Below are 24,581 nucleotides of genomic sequence, written 5' to 3'. Positions count from 1 at the left end.
TTTCTGTGACACACATCCCTGTGGAATCTGGGCATTGCTACTCTAATTTAGAAGCACCGATATCATTGTAACAAGCATAATACAGACCCTAGACAGATTAAAAACTCCCTTGGATACTACAACATTCTTTTGAACAGTGGCTGTAAAAGTTTTCTTGTGGTTTGGGTTTTTTTTCATGCTTATTATTTCAACAAGTACATATAAAGCATGTTCAGTTTACAAGAAAACAAAAAAAATCCTGTTCTTCCTGTCAGTGCTACAGGCTCATCCTGTGCTTCAGAAATCCATTTGATTCTTTCCCTCTCAGATCATCGGCTACGAGGGTTCTGTAGGATAAATTTATGCCTTGTTTACATTGAACAACAATGTTGTCTTCAGGTTCTGCTGTCAGTGTGTGTGCACAACATGGAATTGCATCCAGCTCATTTGCTCTCTCTCTGCTATGTTGTTTCTGAAGAGCCAAGAGGATTAAAAAAAGCAGCAAACATTTGTTGTTATTAAACCCAATTCATCTGACTGTAAGTAAACAAAGTAATAAATCTATTAAGAAATAAGATGCAACTTTTACAGTTACTTGCCAAGAGGAGCCATGCCTTAAGGAAGAAAGAGAATTGATGAGTTTTATGCCAGGGGCATTCCTGAGAAAGGTAAGGAGGTATGCAAATAGAAATCTAATCTGGTTCTGACGTATGTGCTTGGGCAGAAAGCTATTGTTAGACAAACATGTTGTTCCTGAGCAGCAGAACTAACGAAGCCTGATTTCCTACGGATTTGTGTCCTTTGTCCCACATCTTTCTCCTTCACCACAATAATCCCAGCTCTCCTCGTGCCTCTGATGACACTGTCACTACCGAGAGACAACAGACTCCGGGACTAGTCTGGAGCTATAAAAATACTCACTGTCAGCACGTGTGTGCTGACTGGCCAGCTGGCTGGCAAGCAACATATAATGGCTGAGATCTTCTTGCCTTTTCTTCAGCCAAGGTAGTAGCCTGACTCTCTGTCCCTCATCCCACTGCCAGATTTCATGAAATGTTTTTAAAAAGATAATTATGTTCAACATTATCACTCTTTCAACTTTAGTCAAAATCTGATTTGCCAGAGGGTTCCAGAGAATTATTAGGTACAGGACAAACACCGATTGTGTAAGCTTTGTTTCCACAGGAAACTAGATTCAGAAGGTCAGCTACTTTTCTCTTCTTAAAAAACAAGAAAAACAACAGGGCTAATTAAGAAGTTTTCCTATAGTCATTTTCAGCTGCAATAGTTTGTGTAAGAAATGGTGGCTGACCTGCTATGTCACACTAAAAGTTAAAAGTCTGATTTATTTTTTTTAATAAAGAAATGTGCAAAAGCTTCTGTTGCTGCTGCTAACACAAGAGACCTTTTATATGGCTAAATATTCCCAGTCTAGTGCACAATCATTATTGCCCCTTTCCAAAGGAAAACATGCTGCTCCTCTGTGGTCTGCTCTCTGTGCACCACTCCATTCCCAGCTTTGGGAGAGCTCCACTGGACTACATCTGCACACTGCCTGGACTTCAGACTACATTGAGCAATAAACATTGTCTGCTCCGAGTGCTCCCTCTGGCATATTTGTTTGAATCATGACCTTATGTTTTGGTTTTGTTGTTTATTCCAGTTTCTTCAATACACACTCCCACTGCTGCTTTACCAAGCTGCCAATGAAGAACTGTTTTTAAAGGGCCTTGGCTATTTCTCCCCAGGAAACCTAAACAAACAGTAAATAATTGAGGAGGGGCAAGCTAAAAGCTTGTATCTCCCAAATCACTTAATTTCCTCTCCCCGTCACACCTTAACATCTTGGTTATGGCAACTTTTCTATTGGCTGATGAGGGCAGGTTAACAGCACTTCAGGAACAGCAGATGTGTGTCATTTCACCAGAGGCGAAACATGGCGATGCCAGCAGCGCGGAGCTACAGGACAAAGTAGAGGCTTGCACTGCAGCATTGCAACATCTGAGGTCAGGATGATGACCAGCAGCTGGAGTTGGTGAATAGAAAAGGAATAGAGGTTACTTATACCATCAAGATACCAGGAAAGGCTTCCATTTTATTTGTTTCCTCTCAAGATGGCTGCAACTTCCCATCAGTCTTAGTTGGGCTGAGGCCAGCTGTTGAAATACTGCTCCACCCCTCTCACTAGAGGTCTTGCAGGACCAGGACAGTGAGGAGCAGCAGAGGTGCGCCGGGAGGTGCCCAGACTGAAGGAGAACAAGGTGCTAAGGCTGTTGTTAAGTGAGGTGGCTTTTGCAGTTTGGGGCTGAGTACAGAAGGGAAGGCACAGATTGTAGAGGGAAGTCAAGAAGACTGTAAAAACCTGAATTGCTTATGGGCCTAAGATTTTGGTACCCTAAGAAATGGCTTTCATAAAAGGGGGAGAAACTCCTTTGTTCATATCAGGACTGTGTATAGATACAACTGCGTGCATAAACATCAGGGTTGGGCATAGTGAATGTGAAACAGGGCAGATGTGTCCTTCCTTGCCCTTCCCACACGTGTACACACATGTATATACACACGCTTACCCTTTTTCACCTTTGGACTTCTGGGAGCAGAACAGAAGATCCATCAAGGTGTAGTGAGGAGGGGAGCACACAGGCTAAAGACTCTTTCTGGGGATTGTTCATCTGCCGAGGACCTAGCAGGAAGGGAGGATAATTGAAGTGAACATTATCTTTAGCTATAATTAGGTGTTCGCATATATTAAAAATAGCTTTAAAGAAATTTAAAAGATTATTTCAGGATGAACATAAGGCTTAGTGCACTTCGGAATCTAAATGTTCACCCTTTCAAATTCATGCTGCATTGAGGGGAGTAGCCCATTAGTGGTGTCTTGAGTTTTACAGTAAATTACCTTAGATGCATTGGCAGAAGATTAGAAGACTTTAAAAATCGCATTTTTTGTATTCATTGAACACTAGGGCGTGACATGGTTTTTGATCTACTGAAATTACTGTGGAAGAAATGCTGTCAGAGTCCTGACATTCAAACCAATGGATATAATGTGGTAGTTACAACCCTGGTAAAAGTCTCCAGCTAGACAAAAAAATGAAAAGCTTTTCATCCCAGTGTTTATATAAACCTACAACAGAGGTAAGTTCCCTATGGAGTTCTGTCTTTGTTAACATAAGCACCACAGAGTCTAATGTGACCATGTTGGTTCATGCTAGTCTTCCAGCCAGATTTCTTGCTGCTTCTACTGGACCACTATTCCAAATCCTAAATTCTCCAGTGGTCAGGAACACCTTTATAATTTCTGTTCTATATGTACTTATGGCAAGTCTGTGTCCTTCCCCTTAAATAATTATTTCCTTTTTCTTCCATTTGCTACTAACATAGTATGCTTGAGAGCGTGCCCAGAGCCAGCTTACCTTCAGTTTTCATTTGTTAGGCTAAATAAATCATGTTTCTGAACATCCTGGTAGGTCTTCTCCACTTTTGAACTATTTTTTCTCAAACCCCAGTGATGTCTTGTCATCATGAGGTTATTTCTTAACAGCACTATCTTTGTAACTTCTTCAAGTCAGATTATGTGGAATTTGAAGTTAAGATCTATTAGATCTGTTGTGTTTCTTTTGCCTACAAAGTCTGTTATACAGTTATTACCAAAGAAAGGTGCCAAATTAGTCTGACACAATCTACCTTTGGTAAAACTACACTTCTTTACACGCAATCTTCCTTTTACCTCTCCAAGGTTCCTTTCCTTTACATTATTTGAAAAGCCCCCTGTACTACTGGAGCTAGCAATCCATGGTAAGTTAAATTGGATGTACTAGGGAAAGAGCTCAGAGGATCATAATTGTCATACAGATCAAATGTGGCTTCTGGAGTCTGACTAGTTGACTAATATTGATCACATATGGAAGAAGAATGAAATCAAGATTCTGGCAACAGCCTATGCCAGTCCACTGCATCAGCGCAAGAAACAAAGTCTGTCATACCTAGCTGTGCTCGGCCGTATTTATCAGTCCCTGTCACAAATGCCAGTTACATGTTTGATGAGCAGTTCCATCAATCTGAGCTTTATGGTAGCAAAGACCACAAATAAAAATAAAAAAAACCCCAAACAACAACAACCCACATACAGGCCTCTCGGGACAAGGTTTAAATAGAGTGAATCTATTATGCTGGCTGGCTAGGGACTCATGACTGAATTCACCAGTCTTTGTCTTTGGAAAGGCTAGAATCCATTCTGGGAGAAAAGCCCTTCAACCATTGGGATCCCAGCAAAAGATTAGAGTCTCTTTTTATCCCTCAACAGTCCTATTTCATCCCCACTGCAGAAAAGATTATGGCAAGGGCTGTTGCTTCCTATCCTCAGGCAGGCTGGGATCTCTTCTGAGAGGGCAGTATTTTGAAGTGCTTGCAGCCCTGGTAGGAAGTGCTGTGAAAAATAGGCAGGAGTTACCTCTCTGCTCTTAAAAGCTAGATTTCCCTGTATAATTATCCCAGTAGGAGCTGGAATTTGGAGGACTCATCAGAGTGTGGGACGGAGCGAGGCACAAAGGCTGGCGCTCCCCCCTCCCCCAGCCCTACATGGAGGAGAAAGCAAGGCAGCTCCTTTCTCTGGCAGCACAGAGATCTTCCCCAGCAACAGAATCACTGTACTCTGTGTGCGATGATTTGACGCTGACATAATGCCTCTATATAATCTCTGATCATGGGAACTTCGGCACAGACCCGTTAAACCATCCTTGCCTACATAGCTGCTGTCCAAAATTGCCTCGTAACTTAGCAACTAACTTGCTACCTGCTACCACTCATAGGCCTTCTTTAATATTACCATTTCGCAAGCTTTTCCCTTTCATTACATGTATGTATTTCAAGTTTCCCTCTCCCTTGAAGCAGCGCTTCAAGAAGCAACTCAGTTTTCTTGGTTTTGGCCTTTTTTTGGCTATCTCTCTAATCTTTCCACAGTAATTCTGTCACACGAGCATTACTACAGCTCATTCTTAGACTTATCACCAGATCACCCAGCCCACCTGTTACTTCAGTAAGGGTCATTAGCAAAGAACAATCATCCTTTGGTAGTTTGCAATCAGGACTCAAACACAGTACACTAGAGCAACACAGATAAAAGATCTAAAAACCAACCAACCTCCCTCCCCCCTATGTCTAAGTTATGATTTTCACACCAGGACTAATGCAGCTTATATAAAACTTCATGTATTTGCAATAAAGCTTTTCATCGCAGGACCACAGAAAATAAGCCTCCATTTTCTGGATTAACACACCGCTACCACCAGTTAAAGGAACAGGCAGCTCCACATGCTGCAAAGGCAGTTGTGGAACAGCCGTCTGTTGCTATTGCTGGGCTTTGTCCAAGAGCAACGAGGAACTGCATGCCTTAACCTTCATTTATGGACTGAAGTAACTGGCTTTGCTTATGTTTTCTTTCACTGTTGCTACAGTCATATCTATTTGGTATCTCAGATATTTATACAGTACACAGACTTCCAGCACCTTGCAATTCCCACCCCCTGCTCCCCCATATTTGTATCTGTTTATACATGATCCTGTGGCTTGTTTTATTCAGAGATATTTGAGTATCTCAGGGTCTTGCGGTTTTGCTGCATGTGGTGATGTTCTAACAGTGTACAGAAATATTTAAATTGCTTCTTGAAATACAATTTGTACAAAAACTTAAACAAGCATCAATCAACACTAATCAAGAAACCTTCGTATAAATAAGCCCTTAACTTCAGTGAACAAGTAAAGGCTTGTGAGAGAGCCTTTGGTCATATTTTAATGCATTAAAGACTATTTCATTAAGAAATACATTAAATCCCTGATGAAGAAGAAACTGAAAACCAGCCTTTCCCTCCTCTAAATCTCTCTACAACCTTGGGCAGCAAGGGGTACTTGAAAACTATGTTAAAACTCCAAATGGCATATAAAAGAATCTAAAATATATTTATTAAATTACATATTGAACATTTAAAGTTAGGAACTGCAAAGGAGTATGAGCTAGGAGTGCCCAAGTACGGAACCATACGTTTTTCTTCCTGTTGGGTAGCAGCAGAAAAAGAAAATACCTTTTAAAACACTGGCATTTATGTAAATGGCCACGAGGTTTCTATTAAACATTTACCTTTCACAGTGAGCGTATTTTTGCTTTGTTACTTGATGACTACCACTGTTTATCAAACAGGATTAGCTTCCTAAGACATTCCCAACCCCCCAGTTAACCACACTTTATGAATCACCAAATCTATAACTTGTCAGGCGTGGTCTGACACCTTAGGGCAAACTGGGACCCTGCTTCAAACAAATCAACTGCTTAACAGCTTAGTAGACAATGTGCGGTTACATTTTCATAAGTCTTGGATGCATTTTTACTGCATAGCAAAAAGAGAGAGTAATACCTTAGCATAGCTTTTTGAGAGCTGTCGTCATGGGTATCTCCAAATCAGGTTATTCAAAATGAAACCATTCACATAGAGGAGGGTGCTGCAGTGCAGAGACTGGAAGGTGGCTAGGAGGATTAAAAACAAAACCCCCAAAACTCAGAAGCTTCAAAAAAACCCCTTTAATTTTAAAACAAGTATCCTTTTCAGAGGAAACAAAAATAATAAGATCTCTGCAAGAATTTTCCAATGGACTTTTGAAAGCCTGAGCCCCCTCAACTTCTACAGAATTTCAGCTGCTTCTTAAAAGCTCCCCAGAACCCAGTATTTCAGAACGGTACTGCAATGTAACATGAGACATGGTGACTACCTACATCAAACAAAAATACTATATGAAAGCATAAAACTCGCATGCAGCATCCACACTAGACATGCTCAGTCTCATCTGTGCATCATTGGTGGTTAATTTTTTTAGTATAGGCTCATGCTTGTACCTTTATTTGGTCTTAAAAGCTCAGTGTAGAGTTCAGTAGCTCAGGCAAGGTGGTGGTTAGTGCCTTGGCCTAGCTGGCATCTAAGGAGCACAAGGGAACTCTACATGTAAATCATGAGGCATTAAAATTGACTTATTTGAGAGCTGTAATAGAAAAGATTATCAAAACCTCCAGCCACTATCTGGATCTGGTTGTAGTAAGTAAAGGGAACTTCTGAAGTGGCCTTTGTATTTATTAATTTCTTGCATCACTGGGAGAACTTCGTAAATATATAACGCTTAGGTCACCTTTACCATAAGAAAACGGATCCTAGGTAAAGACAGGAGAATGACCTGGAGTGACACAAATTACTGTGGACAAAATCACAATCAAAAAATTACATATTTAATAGCTGTCTATTCATGGAGTACCGTGCTTTACTGACAGTCCTAAAGAAGAGGACAAGTTTTCTAACAATTGAGAAAGACCAAAGCATGCTGGAGATTCAAATATAAACAGTATAAACTCTGAGTTTTCCCTTCAAGCTGAGAAACCTGCCCAGCTTCCCTTCCCGCCCCTGCCAAGATAACTATTACTCACCCTATCGGTTCTGAAACAAATCTTGGACCCCTGTATACAAGCTTGATTTGATCAAATCCAGTTGCCTGCTCTGAGTATGCCATTATTATATTCATGTTCCATACAGTTCTGGTTAAAATTCTCCCAGAACATGTGCCATTACCTGCAGAGGGGGAAAAAAACACCCCAAACCCAGTCCCAAAATACACATGACCCTTCTTTCCACCCCCACCCCCCACTTACTCATGCAACAAGAAGAGACTATTCATGAATAGTATCAGTCAGGATTCGAATCAAGCCGATATAATTTCAGAATGCAATGGGGAACCTAATGAACTTCTCAGAGTTTACAGCGTGCATATCAGAACAGCGAAAGGAGGTAGGGGATTTGAAATATTACAACACATTGACACACCTATGTTGGGCATAAACATTGGCCCAAGATGGATATTTGCCACAATACTTCAGTGCTCATTTCCAGTACTTTGTTTTTGATAGCACCTGGGCATCCTCCCAAGAAAACTGGAATCATCTTTCTTGGAATAGATAGATTTCAAAGGAACACTATGCAAACATTGGTATCTTCCTTCTATGATCTTTATCTAGTTACAAAACTGCACGTTAAGGGTAAGAGGCAATTTCTCTGACATAGAATTAAAGTGTAAAAGAATCAACACTACTGCTTTAAAATGTTTGGCAACAGGGTAGAAAATACGTTTTAAGCCAATGGAAGCTTTCCTAACAAAGACAGAGCTGGCCCTCTGTCTCTAAGAGTGTCTGCATTTGTTTCTGATTAAAGCGAACACCAGTATTCCAGACACATATTTGATTGTAAATTAACTTTCTATTTAGAAGCTAAAGAAAATTAATTGTTTATATAGAAAGCTTTACTCCAAAAAAAATGAAACAACTAAAAAACCCTAACAAAATCAACCAAACAGAAAAATTACCAAACCCCCCAAAATCCCCACAAAACCCCCATAACAACCCCCAAAGCCCCCAAACCACAGACCCCAAAATTCCCCCCAAAACACAAAACCCCAACAAAAAACCCCACCAAACAAAAAGCCCTATAAATTCAAGACACATATAGCTAAAAGAAAAGCAATTAAAAAGAAAACATATTTGTCAAACTAATAAGTAGTTTCTGAGTAAAACTTTTCCAAATATATTAAAACATTTAAAAAAATGATTTTACAGTGTACTTATTTCTTGAAAAGAGACTTTACATAGCAGTTTGTTAAATATTGACTTGTCTTTTAGAATTTTGATAATTTTAGAAATCATAATAAAGGCAGTCTAATTCCTGAAAACTCAGTAGGAGATGCAAGATTTAAGTCTTGCTTGCACCTTGCAACCAGTAGTTCAAATGAACTGGTCAGAGGAATTTAACTAACTTTGTGATCAAAAATGAAACAAAACAAAATAAAACCACAAAAATCTTCACCAGTTTTCCTGGGCAAGGTCTACAGATGGTAGCAAGAGTAAGAGAAGAGTCCATGAAGTGGTATGACTCAAAATATCTAGAAGGTAAAAGCACGCCTTCTCCAAAGCCAATAGGAACTGTGAATAGCTGCACGGAGCCAGGATCTCACCATTTATGACAAGGTCAGTTAAGTGCACAGTCACAACTAGAGTAAGGTTTATTCTAGTAAACGAAAACATTTGTGGTTAAGAAAAATTGAAGCAGACTTCATACCTACATTAAAAATGTTTCCATTTGTCAACTCATTGTTTTAAGCACAACTCTACTACATTCTGGGAAATGAATGATGCCACCAACACTTCCAATAGGCAAAGAGCTGGACAGCGTTTGAACAGTAATAAAATACTTGAAGCAAACAGTTGAGCTAATAATACCTATCAGTGAAAAGGAGATGGCTACCTTACGGATTTTTACTGAAAACAAGAGGGAAAGCAAGAGAGGTTGTGCATTTGTGCACATAGGAGTAACAAGCTTTTACACCACACCTGAAAACTTCATGGGCAAGGAAATAATAATTATGTTTTATTTATAGTGTCCTTTTCCTGAAGGACCCATTAACTTTACTCCTTGTTAGAACACTCACCAAGAAATGCTGGTTTGCCTCACATTTTGCTAATTTCAGGACAGTGCTGCTCTATAATCTTTCACTTCCTCCTTCCATCTGCCCTGAAAAGAAATTTGCATAGTATCTATTTTTGGCAAGACAGACCCTATATATAAAATTAGTTCTCAATAGTTATTTTACCAACTGCTTATTAGATGTTCTGGCATATAGGCAAAGATGTACTGATTACATAGACAATCACCTGTCCTGGGAAGGCAAGAACCAACATTGAAGTAATTCCAAACATCAAATTATTGCTTGTCTAATTTGAGAAAGTGTCAAGTTCTAGAAGTTAGTAGAAAAAATATTTTAAAACAAAACAAGCAAAGATCTTGAATATGGATTCATTCAATTCAGAGGGGCAGTTGTCTGCAATAATGGTTTTCCTTATTTTGATTGTTCTTTCCACTTCAGTGCTGGAGGGGCTGTTGACTTTGCTAAATCTTAGCTTAAAAGAAGTCCTATTAGCAGTGACTTACCTTCAAACAAAGAGATTAAATTTAAAAGTTGTATTTATAATGAAAACTCAGCATATCTTATGAATTATTAAAAATCCTTTATTTCAGGCCAGCATAGTATTATTACAGGCATCCATTGCTTCCTCTGCATGTGCACATGATTGAAGCTGGCACTCCCCACCACCAAGAGTTAAATGGTTATTACAGTACAGGCACAAAGTAGCCAAACAGCTTTACTTTCATTAAGCAAAGCTGTGATTGTGCTCTAACAGCATTTATTACCAATGCATAGATTGTTCTCTCCTTGTAAGAGCAAGCAAGAAGGGCAAATTTCCCTTAACTGAAGGAACACGCTTGGCAGCTTTGCTATTCAAGCAGTCACTTCATCAGTGGATAAATGACAGACAACCGAACACACTGGGCACCTTCCTTCATTGCCTTCAGTTGCACTTACCGGTTCACACGGGCTTGCTCAGGACTGGATTTAACATCCTTGCAGGTCTCAATTACTGCTTTCATTATTAAAATCACTATTAAAGTTTCAAGAGCTAACAGGATTTTTTTTTTCTATTTATTTTTTTTTTAAGTAAAAGCAAAAACCCCAGAAGACTGTCGGCATTGCAGTTCCCTTGCCAAAGACCCTGCTTCATAACCACCATTTAAAATCTCTTCTCTTTCTAGAAGCATCAATTCCCCTCCATCAAGAAGGCAGCACCAGAGACACTTTCTATCACTAAACTGTAAATTAATACAACTAGTGTATTTTACTGCATTGCAAATTTCCAGTTACAGTGGTAAAGATAACAATTAGCATATGGAATGAGTATCAGATACTTATATGTATCAAAAGCAAGTTAGTCACAAAAACCTCTACAAATACATTACAAACAACACTAGCAGAAAACATTGCTATCATTACACAGTACTCTTGTCCTGAAACATGACTGATTGGATAGCCATCTGGAAAACAAGCTAATAACTACAATGTTATAAAAATAGCAAAACAAATATTTGATCATAGTAACTGTATGAACAAGTGTTAGAGGGAGGGAGGTAAGCATGATTCAGTTAACACACATTCTACTTATACAAGAGTGCCTCCAAGCCACAAAACATGTAGTTTCAGTTTTACATTAGCAGTCAGGACTTCAGTCTAGTACAGGCAACTGACTCCGGCAAGCAGGTCTGAATAGGCTGCAGAATGTAACCCCACACATTCTTCTCTAGAGCAGGCAGCCCCAGACGACCGGTGTGAATGCCAGTCTCTGCTTTGATGACACTCGGTAGCAGCAAGGTGCACACACTGCAGTTCAGAGTGGAGGGAAACATCAGAAATGCGTATACTCTGCTTCAGCAGAGGTAAGTTTCAAAATATGCACAGTACGTGTACAGTTTGTTTCTAGGCACATCTTTGGTTACATTCTCTATACAGTCTGCTTTACAAAATAAATAAAACAGTCAAGACTTGGTTAAAGTCCAGGTAAAGATAAAACTTCTTTTTCTTTTTTTTCCTCCCCAGAAATGAAGACAGTAGAAGTCCCTTTACATTGATGTTTTATTATCTCCATAAACGATAAAATCCCAGTGCTACTGTAAGGCATGTAAATACTGAACCTGAAAGAAGATAAAAATGGGGAAGAAAGTGGAGATAGTAAATCATTAGCTTTCTATAGAAATGTTCCGAGAGCTATGTAACATACAGATATACTAATACACACCTTCAACACTAAAGTGTAACTACCACCCCTTCTCCATGTAAGATAATAAGTTTTTTAATTTAAAAACAAACAATTTCACAGTGGAGTGGCACAAAAATGACAAAGAAAAAGAAAAAAAAGAAAGAATGAATGCAGGAAAACTGGGCTGGAAAAGTAGCAAAAAGATGAAAGAAACCCTTAGTCGCTTACACCATTCCAAAAAAGCTCGATATGGCAAGTTACAGTTGTAAAGTGAGGAAATGGGTAACAGGATTATTAAATCAGTCAAGTATTCAGCAAACAAGTAAATGCAAAGCTATCTTTAACGAGGCTTAGCAGTTTGCAATTTTTAAAATTTCTATTGAAATTATACTGACTTTGATTTCTAGATATACACACAAAAGATTTTTGCCATTGTTTGCAACAGGAGCACTTCAAACACAATGCAATTTTGTTTTGGAGTAGGGATGGTTGGGAAAACAATTTCCTCTCATTTTAATGAAGTGCCTTTTATTTTCCAGTAATGGTTCTCTCTAAAGGATATGCCTGAAGTACAGTACTATGAATAGATGTGATTGTACTTGTGACAAAATCCATTGTGAAAGAATAATCAGAAAATCAATATCAGAAGAGTAATTTTGTACCGCAAACCTGCTCATTTAATAGCACTGCACACTCGGTAGCAAAATGTCAAAATATTCAAGTTACATAGGGCAATAATGTAGGCACACACACATATATAGTATTTTTCTCATGCACATGACTTGAAACATGGTTATTTAAAGAGTACATGGTGGTGAACAGTCAGAAAAGCTGAAATGTTCCATCTTGCATACAGATCTCCATCAGACAGATGAAAAAATCTTAGAAATGCAGCATGCTGCTTTTATAAATTAAGTCAGGCACAGAAGAACTTTTTGGCCCTGGTTTAGCAGGCAGTCTTTGAGATTTCTCATATGCGTTATTGCAACAATATAAAGTGGGGGGAAAAACAAAAAATCAGCCATAGCCCATGCAAAATAAAGTTGCAAATCATGGGAAACTTTGGCTCAAGTAACTAAGACTGCTAATCTTAACTGAAACTATTTCAAGTAATTTTTTTTTTAATCAGTGCCTTTATGAATACAGTCAATCAAGAGTTTACCAAACATTTAACAATGTTTAATGGTTTCACCATCAGAGACAACTATCAGATTCCTTACCTGCTAAGTACTTAATATTATCAAGTTTGTGTGTTTCCAGCATTGTTTTCAGATCTGCAACTTCTGTGTCTATTTTTCTGTCTGTTTGGGTCAGAGCTCGATCTTGTTGTGCATGCTAAAATATAAATCAAAAAAGTAGTGCAATTCCAACAGTTTCTAGTATAGTTAGAAATTTAACCCAACTCTTCAAGTTGTATTTTTGTTTCCTCCTAAAACGTATATTAATTGCATTCCAAAAGAACAGGTTCCTTCCTAGCCGATCTAACTACTGAACAGTTTGTATACACATGCAGAGGGTGTAATAATATAGATGAAAGCCTTTTTATTTTGTAGACACTTCAGTTACCTGTACCAGTATGAAAATACAGAGGGAAATAAAGCACAATGATATTTTGTATATTAAAGTGCCTAAAGATATGAACAAAAGAATGCCAAAAAAAGAATGCCAGGTCTATAACACAAGTATGAAAAGATTTGCTGTGTAATAATCAGCTACCAAGTTCTTACCAATTCCACTATTTCTGTCCTCATTTCAAGTAGTTTTCTTTCATTACGTGAGTACTAGAGGGAAAAAAAACAAAAACAAAACACACCAAAAAAAAAAAGATAAACATGATATTCATGATATTGTCATTAAACTTTCTGACCCACACTTAAAAGCATATTGCTTTATTTCCAAATTCTGTATAACAGTGAATATGGACGAGATTATTGTCTGACAATGCTTGGAGACAGTATTGTAATTGCTGTGCTTTGGAAAAGCACAATTTAGACAGGTGTTCACCCACACCTCTGAACTGTAAAGCGCAACAAGTCCATCAGACACTTCGCTTCTGCAAAAGCTGTATATATTAATAAGCAGCTGGAAGAAAGTTTGGCAGATTTGTATTTCTGAAAAACAAAGACCTATGATTCTAAACAGTAACTCTGGAACAGTTAACTAATCCAGTGAACATAGAAGCACAATTAAGGCTGAACCATCTACTTTCTTCAGGAAGGGGAGTATGGTTTTAAAACAGCCTGTTCCCCAGTCACCTGCCTTTTTCCTTTTCTGTTCATGCATGGCAGAGGTGGCAACTGAAGTGGGGTGGGGGAGAGAAGCAGTCTTCAGACAAGGTATGAAACTATCGTTGTACAATAAACTACAAAATTGGTTAACTTTCTTATGAGAAAGTCAATATGCGTAGTTTGCTTTTCCCGAGAGGCAGTCAAAATCACAGAATCACAGAATGGTCTGAGTTGGAAGGGACCTCAAAGATCATATAGTTCCGACCTCTTGCCATGGGCAGGGACACCTTCCACTAGACCAGGTTGCTCAAAGACCCCATGTTCTGCACAAGAGACAGACTCTAGCTTCCAGAATCCTACATAAATATACAAGAAAACACTAGTGTCTAATTAATCACTGTTGCAGTGGTTTTAAATCAGTTTGGTAAGCCCGAAGTACTGCAAAGCTTATGATCTACACAGTTACACATTACATATGATGCTGTTTTAAAACATCAGCATGAAATATTAACCTTTGAACAAGAACTCTACCCACTGCAATTGTACTTTATTCAAACATCTACTATGGGATAACAGACTGTTAGTCATTATACTAAATCACCGACATAGCTGCTACCTAAACTAATCATTGTAAAAAACTTCAACTGGCACACACAGAAGATAAATGATATCTACTTGAACAGTTCTTATTGCCTGGATTAGAGATAAATATTACATCTTCATTACACACCTGGGAAAATGGACTGAATAAGAAATAATGTTAATGGAAAAATGTAATTAAAACACCTTTCCATTTAGAAGATGCAATTTCTTTAAGATCCTAAAAGCTATTAAAAATATATCTGTAAGAAGAGAACTCTATTTAGAATGCTATATGTAATGCAAAAACTTGTTAATCTTCTAATTCTTCATCTACATTACTCTAAGATCCCATCAGTCCAGTTCTACCAGATATTTCAAACTTCAAAACAATCTGAACCAGGAGCAGTTAGAATTTCAACAAAATAAAAATGACAACTATTTTCACAATAGGTACTTCCTAACAAACCAGCTAAGCTATAAATTCTCTCCCTATAGGGAAATGAAACATCTTCACTGATGACAAATTTAATGAAATGCATAAACTTAACTAAGTGTGAAAATAGAGAAAGAGATACACTAATAACACAGAAAACCTCTAGGCAGCTAGTCGGCATATTTAGATTAAATATTTAATATATTAAGTGTATTGAGTTAATCCTGATATTAAAACAATATCAAAATAGAGAGAGATACAAAACCAAACATGGCACCTTGTGTTATAGCAGCATAAGGATGAGTAACTTGGATTAATACCATCTTGAAGCAGAATGATACTATGGATTAGTATGAAAACGCTCTTTGGGTAAGATGCTCTTAGCCAAATTTGGAGATTACTCAGTGTTGAGAGGTTTCTAAAAGAGAGTAACCAAAACTTACCAATTCTTTTACTCTGGTCTTCTCTAGGTTTAGGTTTAACTTGTTATCAGCACGAACTTTGGTAATTTCATCCTAATGGGCAAAAAATGATAAAACAGCAATCAAGATTTTCTATTTAATCATAAGCAGAAAGAATTAAAGAATATACTGTGCTTTTCTTTACATATCTCAGGAATCAAGCTTCTCTCCAATTAATGTACATAATTTTCAATAATACAAGCATTCCTATTCTTCCCCAGGAAATGTGCATGCTCTATAGTATGAATTGAATCCTGGAATCAAAACCTAACAATTACTTCTAAAACCAGAACACTGAGAACAGAATTTAATTGAGAGCACATCCTTCTATAAACACTGGGAATGTTTCATACATCACATAACTCGCTCTGATTTCTAGAAACCCATGCCTAGGTACACCTGTAAGTTGGACTTCCTCCATGAAGCAATCCTGATGCTCAAAATAACTTTAAAGCAGTTTCCAACCTTCCAATGCAAAAACCCCCAGTTTCTAAAGACTGCATCTAGGGCTTTCAGAAAAAGCTGCAGACATTTTAGAAGCCAGGAAGTGTTTATTTTATTTTTAAACATCTAACTTTTTAAAACTACCACAAGTTGCGCACTTGCATTTTACTTCATCTATAGCTGCGATTCCTGCTTTTCTCAGTGACAGATGCCATTTTAACACAACCTCCTGGCAGGAATTCCAGCCAGCTGACAGTTTGTCATGCGGCAAACTGCTGATCAGATGAATGTGTGGGAGAAGCAAAAGATTGCTGATGTTCTGGGAGATTCTACCATTAAAACCAGGTAAGTATCTCTTGAGCAGGCCAATGTCAACTAGTCAAGACTTCATTAAGTTAGTATGAACAATAACTGCATTCAATTTCTATGTCTGAATTTTTGAACTTCAACTGGTTTTTAATTAAACATCATTACAACACATTACAGTTTAATGAAATAAAAATTGAAATAGGTTTTTCTTAAACTTTTACAACATTGTGTCTTTTTGTCTTTTACAGGAACAAGTATGAGCAAACATAAACTTACTTGCCCCTGTGACAATTACATTTACAATTAAAAGTAAAATTTCAAGACATCTAACTTTTAAGAAAAGATGACTCAAATCCTTGATGCTCTACAGTGCAACTAAAACCATAAAATAAATTACAATTCAAAAATCAGATGCCAAACATATTTTAAAATGGTATTCTGAAAACCCAGATGCATTAAGCTCTTCACAGCACAGTATGAAACGTGCAGGGTTAGCCCTGAGATATTTATGTGCTCCTTTTGGAGATGACAGGGCAAAAGGAAATTAAAAAGAAAATAGGAAAGAAATGGCAAAGAGGCACTAGGTTGAATTCAACCACATTGTCAGTTAGCTCAACGCATCCAAGCCTGATAGTTTCATCAAATCCTAGGGAAGGAAGAGTGCTCCACCCTTCCAACTAATAGGGACATCTCAGCAAGAAAAAGCAGCTCTCAAATCCTTAAAAACACTTAATGTTTCCCAATTTCCAATTTTCAACTTCCAAGAATGTTTTTTTCTGTGTAAAGGCTGCTTATGACTCCACACCCATTGAAATAACAGACGTTACGACGATCTTGTTCTGATGGTAAAAGAGTTTGGAGTGCTATTCAGGACAGGCAAACCATAAAGAACAGAAACATAGCACTGACAATTAAACCTTAAATACGCATGAAACTGTCTTTGCTGCAGTCCACAGTGTACCATCAACTGCAATTTCAGTATCCTGTATATCACAACAATTAAGCACACCTTTTAAAATAAAAATCTTGAAAGCAACAATATTTTCTATTGGTTTTTTTTACCCAAACTAGACATGTGTTAATTCTTACTTATATTAGTATGGTATCTTACCATGACTTGCTTCTTTATCTGCTGGAGTTCAAGTTTTATTTTCTGGGAGAGTAGGGAAAAAAAAAAAAGTACACTTTATTACTATATATAAAGCCCTGTAATCTAGAAATACTAATGAAGTTGCACAATCAGTAACACTGACTATAAACTGTAAAGTGAAAAGTGTGGTTCAACTCTATGTCCTCAGTACACGTACAGATACAGTCTTATTCCAATGTTCTACCACCCTTAGAGTAAAAAGGTTTTTCTTATGTTTAAATAGAATTTTCCACATTTTGATCTGTGTCAGTTACCTATTGTCTGTCTTTGGACGACACTGGAAAGAGCCTGTCTCCATCTACTTTATACCCTCCCTTCAAATATTTGTATACATTAATGACATTCCCCCCGTGCCTTCTCTTCTCCAGGCTTTCACAGTCTTTCACAATATGTCAGATGCTCCAGTCCCTTACTGATCTTTCTGGCCATTTGTTTGATTTTGTCCAGCACGTCCATGCCTCCTTGCACTGGAGAGCCCAGAACTAGATCCAGCACTCCAGATGAAATCTCACCATGGCCAGGCAGATGGGATCACCCTCCTTGAATCACTGGCAGTCCTCCTAACACAGCCCAGGAGGCTGTTGGCCACCTTTGCCCTGAAGGCTCATTGCTGGCTCATGGTTAACTTGGTGCTCACCAGGACCCTCAGAGCTTCTTCTGCCAAGCTGCTTTCCAGCTGGTCAACACCAGCCTGTCCTGGTGCTTAGGGATGCTCCAATGCAGGACTTGGCACTTCCACTTGCTGAACTTCATGAAATTCTTGTCATCCCACTTCCCCAGCTTGTTCATGCCCCTCTGAATAGCAGCACAACTGCCTGGTGTATCAGCCACTGCTCCCAGCTTCGTATCACCTGCAGACATGCTGAGGGTGTGCTGTGCCCCATCAACAAGCTCATTAATGAAGGTGTTAAGCTACAGTGACCCCAGAGCCAACCCCTTGGGTACAAGAAGCTTTTTTACATCATTAGAAAAAATAAGCTGAGAGTGTGCTCTGCCCCATCAACAAGGTCATTAATGAAGGTGTTAAGCAACAGTGGCCCCAGAGCCAACCTCTTGGGTACAAGATGCTTTTTTACATGATTAGAAAAAATAAGCATGTGCTAGAATAGCACTTTTCAATATAGGGATTTTTACCTCGTTTTCTGAACGAAGTGCTGAAAATTCACTTTTTTCCAAGATAATCATGTCCTTTTTCACACCACCAATATCGGACATTACTTGCTGAAGAGCAATTTCCTTTAAAAGAAGGAAGAAAAATCTCAGAACATATAATAACTATAATGAACATATAATAACTATAATGCTTTTTCTCATTTGTGCCTACAAATATGATAGACTATTTTGGTACCCTGAAATTTTTAATTCAGCAATTTCAGATTCATTGTCTGAGTTTCAGAATGCAAGATAAATTAAGTGACAGTGACAAAATAATCAAGTTAATTTCAAATGCTGGTAACATTTGGCAAAATAAGCAGTGCTAACACAGATCAGAATAATTCAATTAATAGCCTAAGAACGAGTTTCCTCCAAGTCTTCAAATTCTTTAGCTAGCAAAGGCCTTAGGGAGAGGTGTCTCTGAGCTAAATGAGGAAATCTGGCTTTCAGACCAAAACTCCCCAGTAAAACCATACCTCTTTTGCAACTACCTCCTTCTTTAACCGTCTCTTGCAAGGGAGGGGTCGCTCTGCTTCGCTACTCTGTATCACTCACTATACTTACACTTTTAATTGCTCTTCTCAGACTGTTACGCTGACCTGACAGAAGACAAACAAGAATCCTCTGAAACTACCAAGGATGGAACAGGATGTAGACATTATTCTATACCCTACAGTAGCCACATATGCAAACGGGGACTCCCTTATCTTCTCTGAAGATCTCAGTCTAATAAGTAGTCCTTTGCTTTTGATTCTGGACTAAGAACCCTACAAATCCGACACAGCACTTTCACATCACTTCTGTCAGGAAATGCTACCCTAATTTGCAGCATTGTACTTCTAAGTGGCATCTCAAGGTGCCTCACTAAGCTACCTGACCACAAGACTGAAAAAAATGGGACAGTGTACCGGACATATTACAAAAACTACAGAAAGAGTGCTGCCATGGACACCTCTTCTCTCACTCTGTGCCTCCAGCTTTTGTTCTCTCCCCTCTTTGGTGAGCTGAGAAAACAGAGAACAAATCTTTCCTAGTCTTTCTCTTCCTCATTTCTGTACACACACATTATTTATTTTTCCCTAAGGTTTTGTCTAACCAGTGTAATACTAACTTTTACATACCCAACTATAGCCTAATGGTAATAAGCTATATACATAATGTTCCAAACCTTCTTCCAATTCTTCATTCTCTTTTTGCAAAAGCCCTTGTGCATTCGAAGACTATGATGAAGTATGGGCGTATCATGTTGCCCGGAGTTCATGGCACACACACCTCCTGAGCTGCTTCTATCTTAGCATGCCATATAAATCTGCACATTTTACTCTTAATGGCAAAAAGTTACCTGTGGGCTGAATCTAGCAGCCTCAGAAAACATCTACCACCAGTAGCAACATTTAATTCAGCACAAACCAAAAAGTTTTACTTTCATTCAAAAAAGCTGGGCATAGAAGGAGGTTGAGATTGTTTACTGTAGACTGTTTACTGCAACATATAACCAACCAAGCATGGGAAAGAGGGTTGCTTTAACACTGTATTCCCTGACTGACTGTGGAACAAATTCAGCACAGAAGGGGGAAGCACCCTCACATCTGCTTCGCCTGGAATCTAAATCTAGGAAGGACAGGCTGAAATCTCCCCAGATGGAAGATGGTGCAAAATCCAGGTATCCCACTTCATGAGATGTAGGGCTGCCAAGGCTATTATACTACAAAGACAGCAGCTCCTGTTTTTCTCACTTTTTAAGAGAGCAGCTTAGTCACTATGAAGTAAGTTAGAGTGTTCAGGAGGTGCCTTGGGGCGGTGAACCCCAGCCTCATAGAGCAGCCCCAGAAGTTGTACTTCAGCTATGCTTCTTATCGGCATTGTCTATTTGACCAGCTGACGTGTCAGGGAATTCCAGCACACCAGATAATGTGAATCCCATTCAAAGATGTGTAAGTTCTACATGCAGTGAATGATGTCTTACTCTGAATTTCAGTTTCATTTCTGGTGCCAGATGCCTAAGAGCTCAATGTGGCAATATTCAACACTGTCATGCTCGATCCCTTACATGGATCTACCTTTGCATGAACTGGCCTGATTCAAACCCATGCACTGAATACCTACTACGTCTGTCTAAAAGCCTTCTTAGTAATTCTATTTCATGCTACTATAAGGTTGAAATTAAACAACTACCTGTGGTTTGCATACAACTCACAACACCTAGATCTCAAGGTGCACCACAACACTTGGGTATTTAATAAACTCAAGACAAAATTAAATAGCCAATAGATACACAGAAATGTTTGTTCTTCACCTTCAGATCTTTAAAATACAGTGTCCGGCAGTAATAAATAGCAACATGCATTTCATTAGCAGGCACACTAGGTTATTTACTTTAACCCCAACATTATCTCTGATCTAACCTGCTGTACTTTGGTGACCATGTCCTTGTAAATCATATCCAGGTTGGTGTTCATAATTTTCACTAATGCAGATACAATGACCTCCGACTGCTGAGTAGTGAACCCTAAGCAAAACGAGATGCAATAGCAGAGACAGATCTAAATCTGGACAGTTTACAGAAACATCACTTGTTAATACTCAGCATCAAGTTAAAACAAATGTCAGTTATAAAGATAATAAAAAATACTCCTCTTGATTGAACACTAACAAAAGAACATGAGTCAGTACACCCAAGTTCCTCCACCCAATAATTATGTCTGTGACACAGTATAGCTGCTTCTGTAGCACAACACTATTACAGTATCAGCAGGTTGAATGCCGGAAATTTTCTAGAAATATTATGGATTGTCATCTCTGATGTGGTTATTTCTATGAACAAGAATTCTGATCCTGAAAAATAGATACTTATTTTCAGCATACTATACTTGTTTTCAGTATACTATACTATAAATCTTCAGTACTGCTGAAGATGTGCAAAACTCAACAACTGAAAACAGAGCTAACTGCTCTGACTTTAGGCCTACCAGCCTCTGAGTCCCCATTAGAAACCTTTTAAACTGAGTATATTGGAAACTATTGTAAAACATCGTCCCTAGAAATACCCTCAACTTTTCCACTTACAAAATATAGCAGTAAAAAAGACATGGATAAGATTTAATCATTAGGAAAAGTGATACTTGCAAAAGTGAGACTGTTTCAAACTAAACAGCAGTTAAGCACCAGAAAGCATTCGGGTTTGAGAGTAAGTTGCTTTCAATAGCTGAGCTAATAAAATAGTTTGTCAGCACCAAAAGGAAGATATCCCTCCTCTCTCTCTCTCTCTCTCTCCTTATCCCTCCTCCTGACACCTTGTACATGTCCGGGTGCTCACGCAACTGCTCAGTGGGCTCATCAAAGTGACACCTCAGAATACCAATCAAGCAAAAGAGCTGCAGAGCTTTCTGAGAATTAGGTTGGCCCCTGGGAAGAGATGAAACTACATGGCAAAGAAAAGGGACTGGGACTTCTCCTTTTCAGGGATGGAGAACTGTTAAAAGCCAATTCAGCAGGACTGAACTTCTCCTTCAGGTATCTTCCCCACCTCAGCAACATTAGCATGAATCCAAAATAATCTATTCCCTTATCTGTTTTTCAGCATAAGGACAGCTGTATTTTATACAGTATTCTATGTTCTATCTGAAAAGCTGTATTTTACATAGTAGTCCACATTAAATCCTATTATAAGACACTGTTGCATATTCAAGGTGCAATACATTAAATACGCAGGAATCCAATTAATACATTTTAAACCTTGAAAACTGTTTTTACTCTCAATCCTTAAAATTTAATTTCTCTTTCGCATTTTTAATTACAAGTAGGATAATAAATTATTCCAATCAAAGTTTCATAAGCTGTTTCCTTTTGGAAGTAGAAAAAAAATCCATAAAACTGAAGCTGTGATATCACATGTCAAAGTGAAGTAAGTAACAAACTTTGTAAAAGTGGCTTTTTAGAACCACTCATGAAATGACATTGAAAATAGCTACCCATTTTTAGCAAATTACCATTTTCTTCCAAGAGGCATACCAGTGCATGAGTGTCAAAAAAAAGCCTCCTATTTCCCAAAAAGGAAACATTCCCTTTGCTTTGTAAAGATGGTGATGCAGAGATGCTTACACCTGGAGAAAAAAAAAAACAACAACAAAACAAAAACAAAATGTAAGTTACTTTTAAGAAAGAATATTAATCAATATGTTTGCTTTCCAGGAGTTTTCTTACTACCCCAAATATCCTTCATTTATGACAAAATATTAGATTGTGCTTTGAGGTTACTACAGCTTGCCTGAAACAAGAAGGTATCTGACTAAGAAGCTCTATGTGCAAGAGCTTGAAAACACAATACAACACTACTGCTGCACTTCCAAGATGCTCTCCAAGCATATCATGTTCTTGAAAAATCCCACCAAGTGTCAGGGTCTTAAAATGGTTCCTTTACTGTTATTAGCATAATCGGTGGATGCTGTGAGCACTTCAGGGCTCTGAGGACTAAACCCATAGACTCTTGCCATTCTGTGTTAAAAGGCTTTATTAGTTCCCCCTTTAGACAAAGGCAATCCCTCACAATTTGCCGTTTACTATATTTACAGACAATACTCTCAACGGTGACTGCAAACCTCAGACAGCATAGTTTCCACTTGGGCATTAGCATAAAGTAGCTGACACAAAGGCGGCGAGACGGAACATGAGGTGAACTGTCAGGAGGCAGAACTCCGTCCTCAAAGTCATTCTATTTTAAAACACACGGAGAGAACACGCGGCTGTGCGTTAGCTGTCTCAAAGACCGAGAAAGGGTAATCACTCTAGCCTTCGGGGGAGATAACCCAGCCCTGATAACGGCCCCTCCGGGGGGACCCCAAAGCAGCGCATCCCTTCCTCTCCATGCCACCGGACTACCGCGTCCGGGTGAGGCTACGGGGCACCCGCTTCTCCCCCTACCCGCCCCAAGCTCTCACCGCGCTCCCCGCCGCGGCTCTCCCGGCCGGTCTCGCCGAGGCGCCTTCCCCGCCCCGCGCTGCCGTTAACGACCGTAACGGCCGCCCCGCAGCCCGGCGGCGCGGCCGGGCGCTGCCAGCCACCGAGGCAGCGGCGCACGGGGGAAGGGGGCGCGCGGCAGTCACGATAGGCGGCGCCGCGGGCGCCGCGCGGTGGCAACGGCAGCGGCAGCAGCAGCAGCGCCCGCCTCCCGCCGCTCACAGCCGCGGTCACGGCCGCCTGGCCCTTGGCCATGGCCACGCCACCTGGTCCCGACCGACAGAAGGAGGAGAGGGAAGGAGAGAACCCGCCGCTGCTGCCCCCGGCGCCGCTAGCACAGCGCCATCGCTGAGCACACGCCCCCGCCCCGGCGCCTCACTTCCGCCTCCGGCACGTGGCAAACCACGCGGGTGACGCCGCGAGCGGCGCCGGTTGATCTCATGGCTCACGCCACGGGGAGCGGCGAGAAGAGCGGCGCGGGCGGGCGGACGGGAGGGAGGCGGGGGCTCCCCGGTGCCCTCCCGGGGGTCCGGCTCACCCTGTGGTGCCCTTTCTTAGGCGCTGGAATGCTGCTGTAATGTCTCCCCGGAGCCTTCGCCTTTCCATGCCTAACTCTCTCAGCCTGTCTCCATAGGAGAGGTGCTGCAACCGTCTGATCATCGTTGTGGCACTTCTCTGGACTCGCTCCAGCATGTCCATGTTATTCTTATGTTGAGGGCCTCAAAGCTGGACGCAGTGCTGCAGGTGGGGTGTCATGAGAGCGGCAGAATCACCTCCCTCGACCTGCTGGCCACACTGCTTTTGATACTGCCCAGGATGCTGCTGGTTTCTGGGCTGCGAGCGCACACCGCGGGCTCGTGTCCAGCTTACATCAACCAGCACCCCCAGGTCCTTCTCCTCAGAGCTGCTCTCAGTCCACCCTTTGCTTTGTTTGTGCTTGGCATTGTCCCGACGCAGGTGCGGAACCTTGCCCTTGTCATTGTTGAACTTCATGAGGTTCACGCGAGCCCACCTCTCCAGCCTGTCCGTGTCCCTCTGGCTGGCATCCCTTCCCTCCAGCGTGTCAGCCACACCATACGATTTGATGTCCTCAGCAAACCTGCTGAGGGTGCACTCCAGGTGGTACTCATTTCAGAACAAGTCTGTTTTTTTCTATTGCCTGCGTGTTCACAAAAAGCGTGTGTCATGTTTTCTTCTTCTTACCGGAATTGGT

The 24,581-nt window shown here is 39.9% G+C and overlaps 1 protein-coding gene across 3 annotated transcripts; it reads right to left on the bottom strand.

Moving 5' to 3' along the window:
* Positions 1-397: 397 nt before the first annotated feature.
* Positions 398-23,731, bottom strand: MCUR1 (mitochondrial calcium uniporter regulator 1). 3 transcript variants are annotated; one of them, XR_003990148.1, is made up of 11 exons: positions 23,350-23,731; positions 22,402-22,515; positions 20,818-20,921; positions 18,392-18,493; positions 17,219-17,260; positions 15,337-15,408; positions 13,378-13,431; positions 12,871-12,985; positions 9,493-9,575; positions 2,550-2,662; positions 398-451 (listed from the first exon to the last, which is right to left on the bottom strand). XR_003990148.1 is itself a non-coding variant. In XM_030476936.1 (9 exons), the coding sequence occupies exons 1-9, from the start codon at positions 23,621-23,623 to the stop codon at positions 11,530-11,532; spliced, it is 933 nt and encodes a 310-aa protein (XP_030332796.1). In that variant the 5' UTR covers positions 23,624-23,731; the 3' UTR covers positions 10,053-11,529. The 3 variants fall into 3 exon arrangements, 1 of the variants encoding a protein (XP_030332796.1); XR_003990142.1 differs by lacking the exons at positions 398-451; positions 2,550-2,662 and adding an exon at positions 7,258-7,586; XM_030476936.1 differs by lacking the exons at positions 398-451; positions 2,550-2,662; positions 9,493-9,575 and adding an exon at positions 10,053-11,585.
* Positions 23,732-24,581: the final 850 nt, after the last annotated feature.

This window comes from Strigops habroptila, chromosome 1, assembly GCF_004027225.2.
Source record: "Strigops habroptila isolate Jane chromosome 1, bStrHab1.2.pri, whole genome shotgun sequence".
Lineage (NCBI taxonomy): Eukaryota > Metazoa > Chordata > Aves > Psittaciformes > Psittacidae > Strigops > Strigops habroptila.
This window is presented reverse-complemented; position numbering and strand designations above follow the sequence as displayed.

Coding starts and splice junctions, on each gene's coding strand:
- MCUR1 (XM_030476936.1), bottom strand. CDS start 23,623: ATGGCCAAGGGCCAGGCGGCCGTGACCGCGGCTGTGAGCGGCGGGAGG. Junction 22,516..23,349: donor GAGCCGCGGCGGGGAGCGCG/GTGAGAGCTTGG, acceptor TTTTTTCTCCAG/GTGTAAGCATCTCTGCATCA. Junction 15,409..17,218: donor AGATAAAGAAGCAAGTCATG/GTAAGATACCAT, acceptor TTTGCCCATTAG/GATGAAATTACCAAAGTTCG.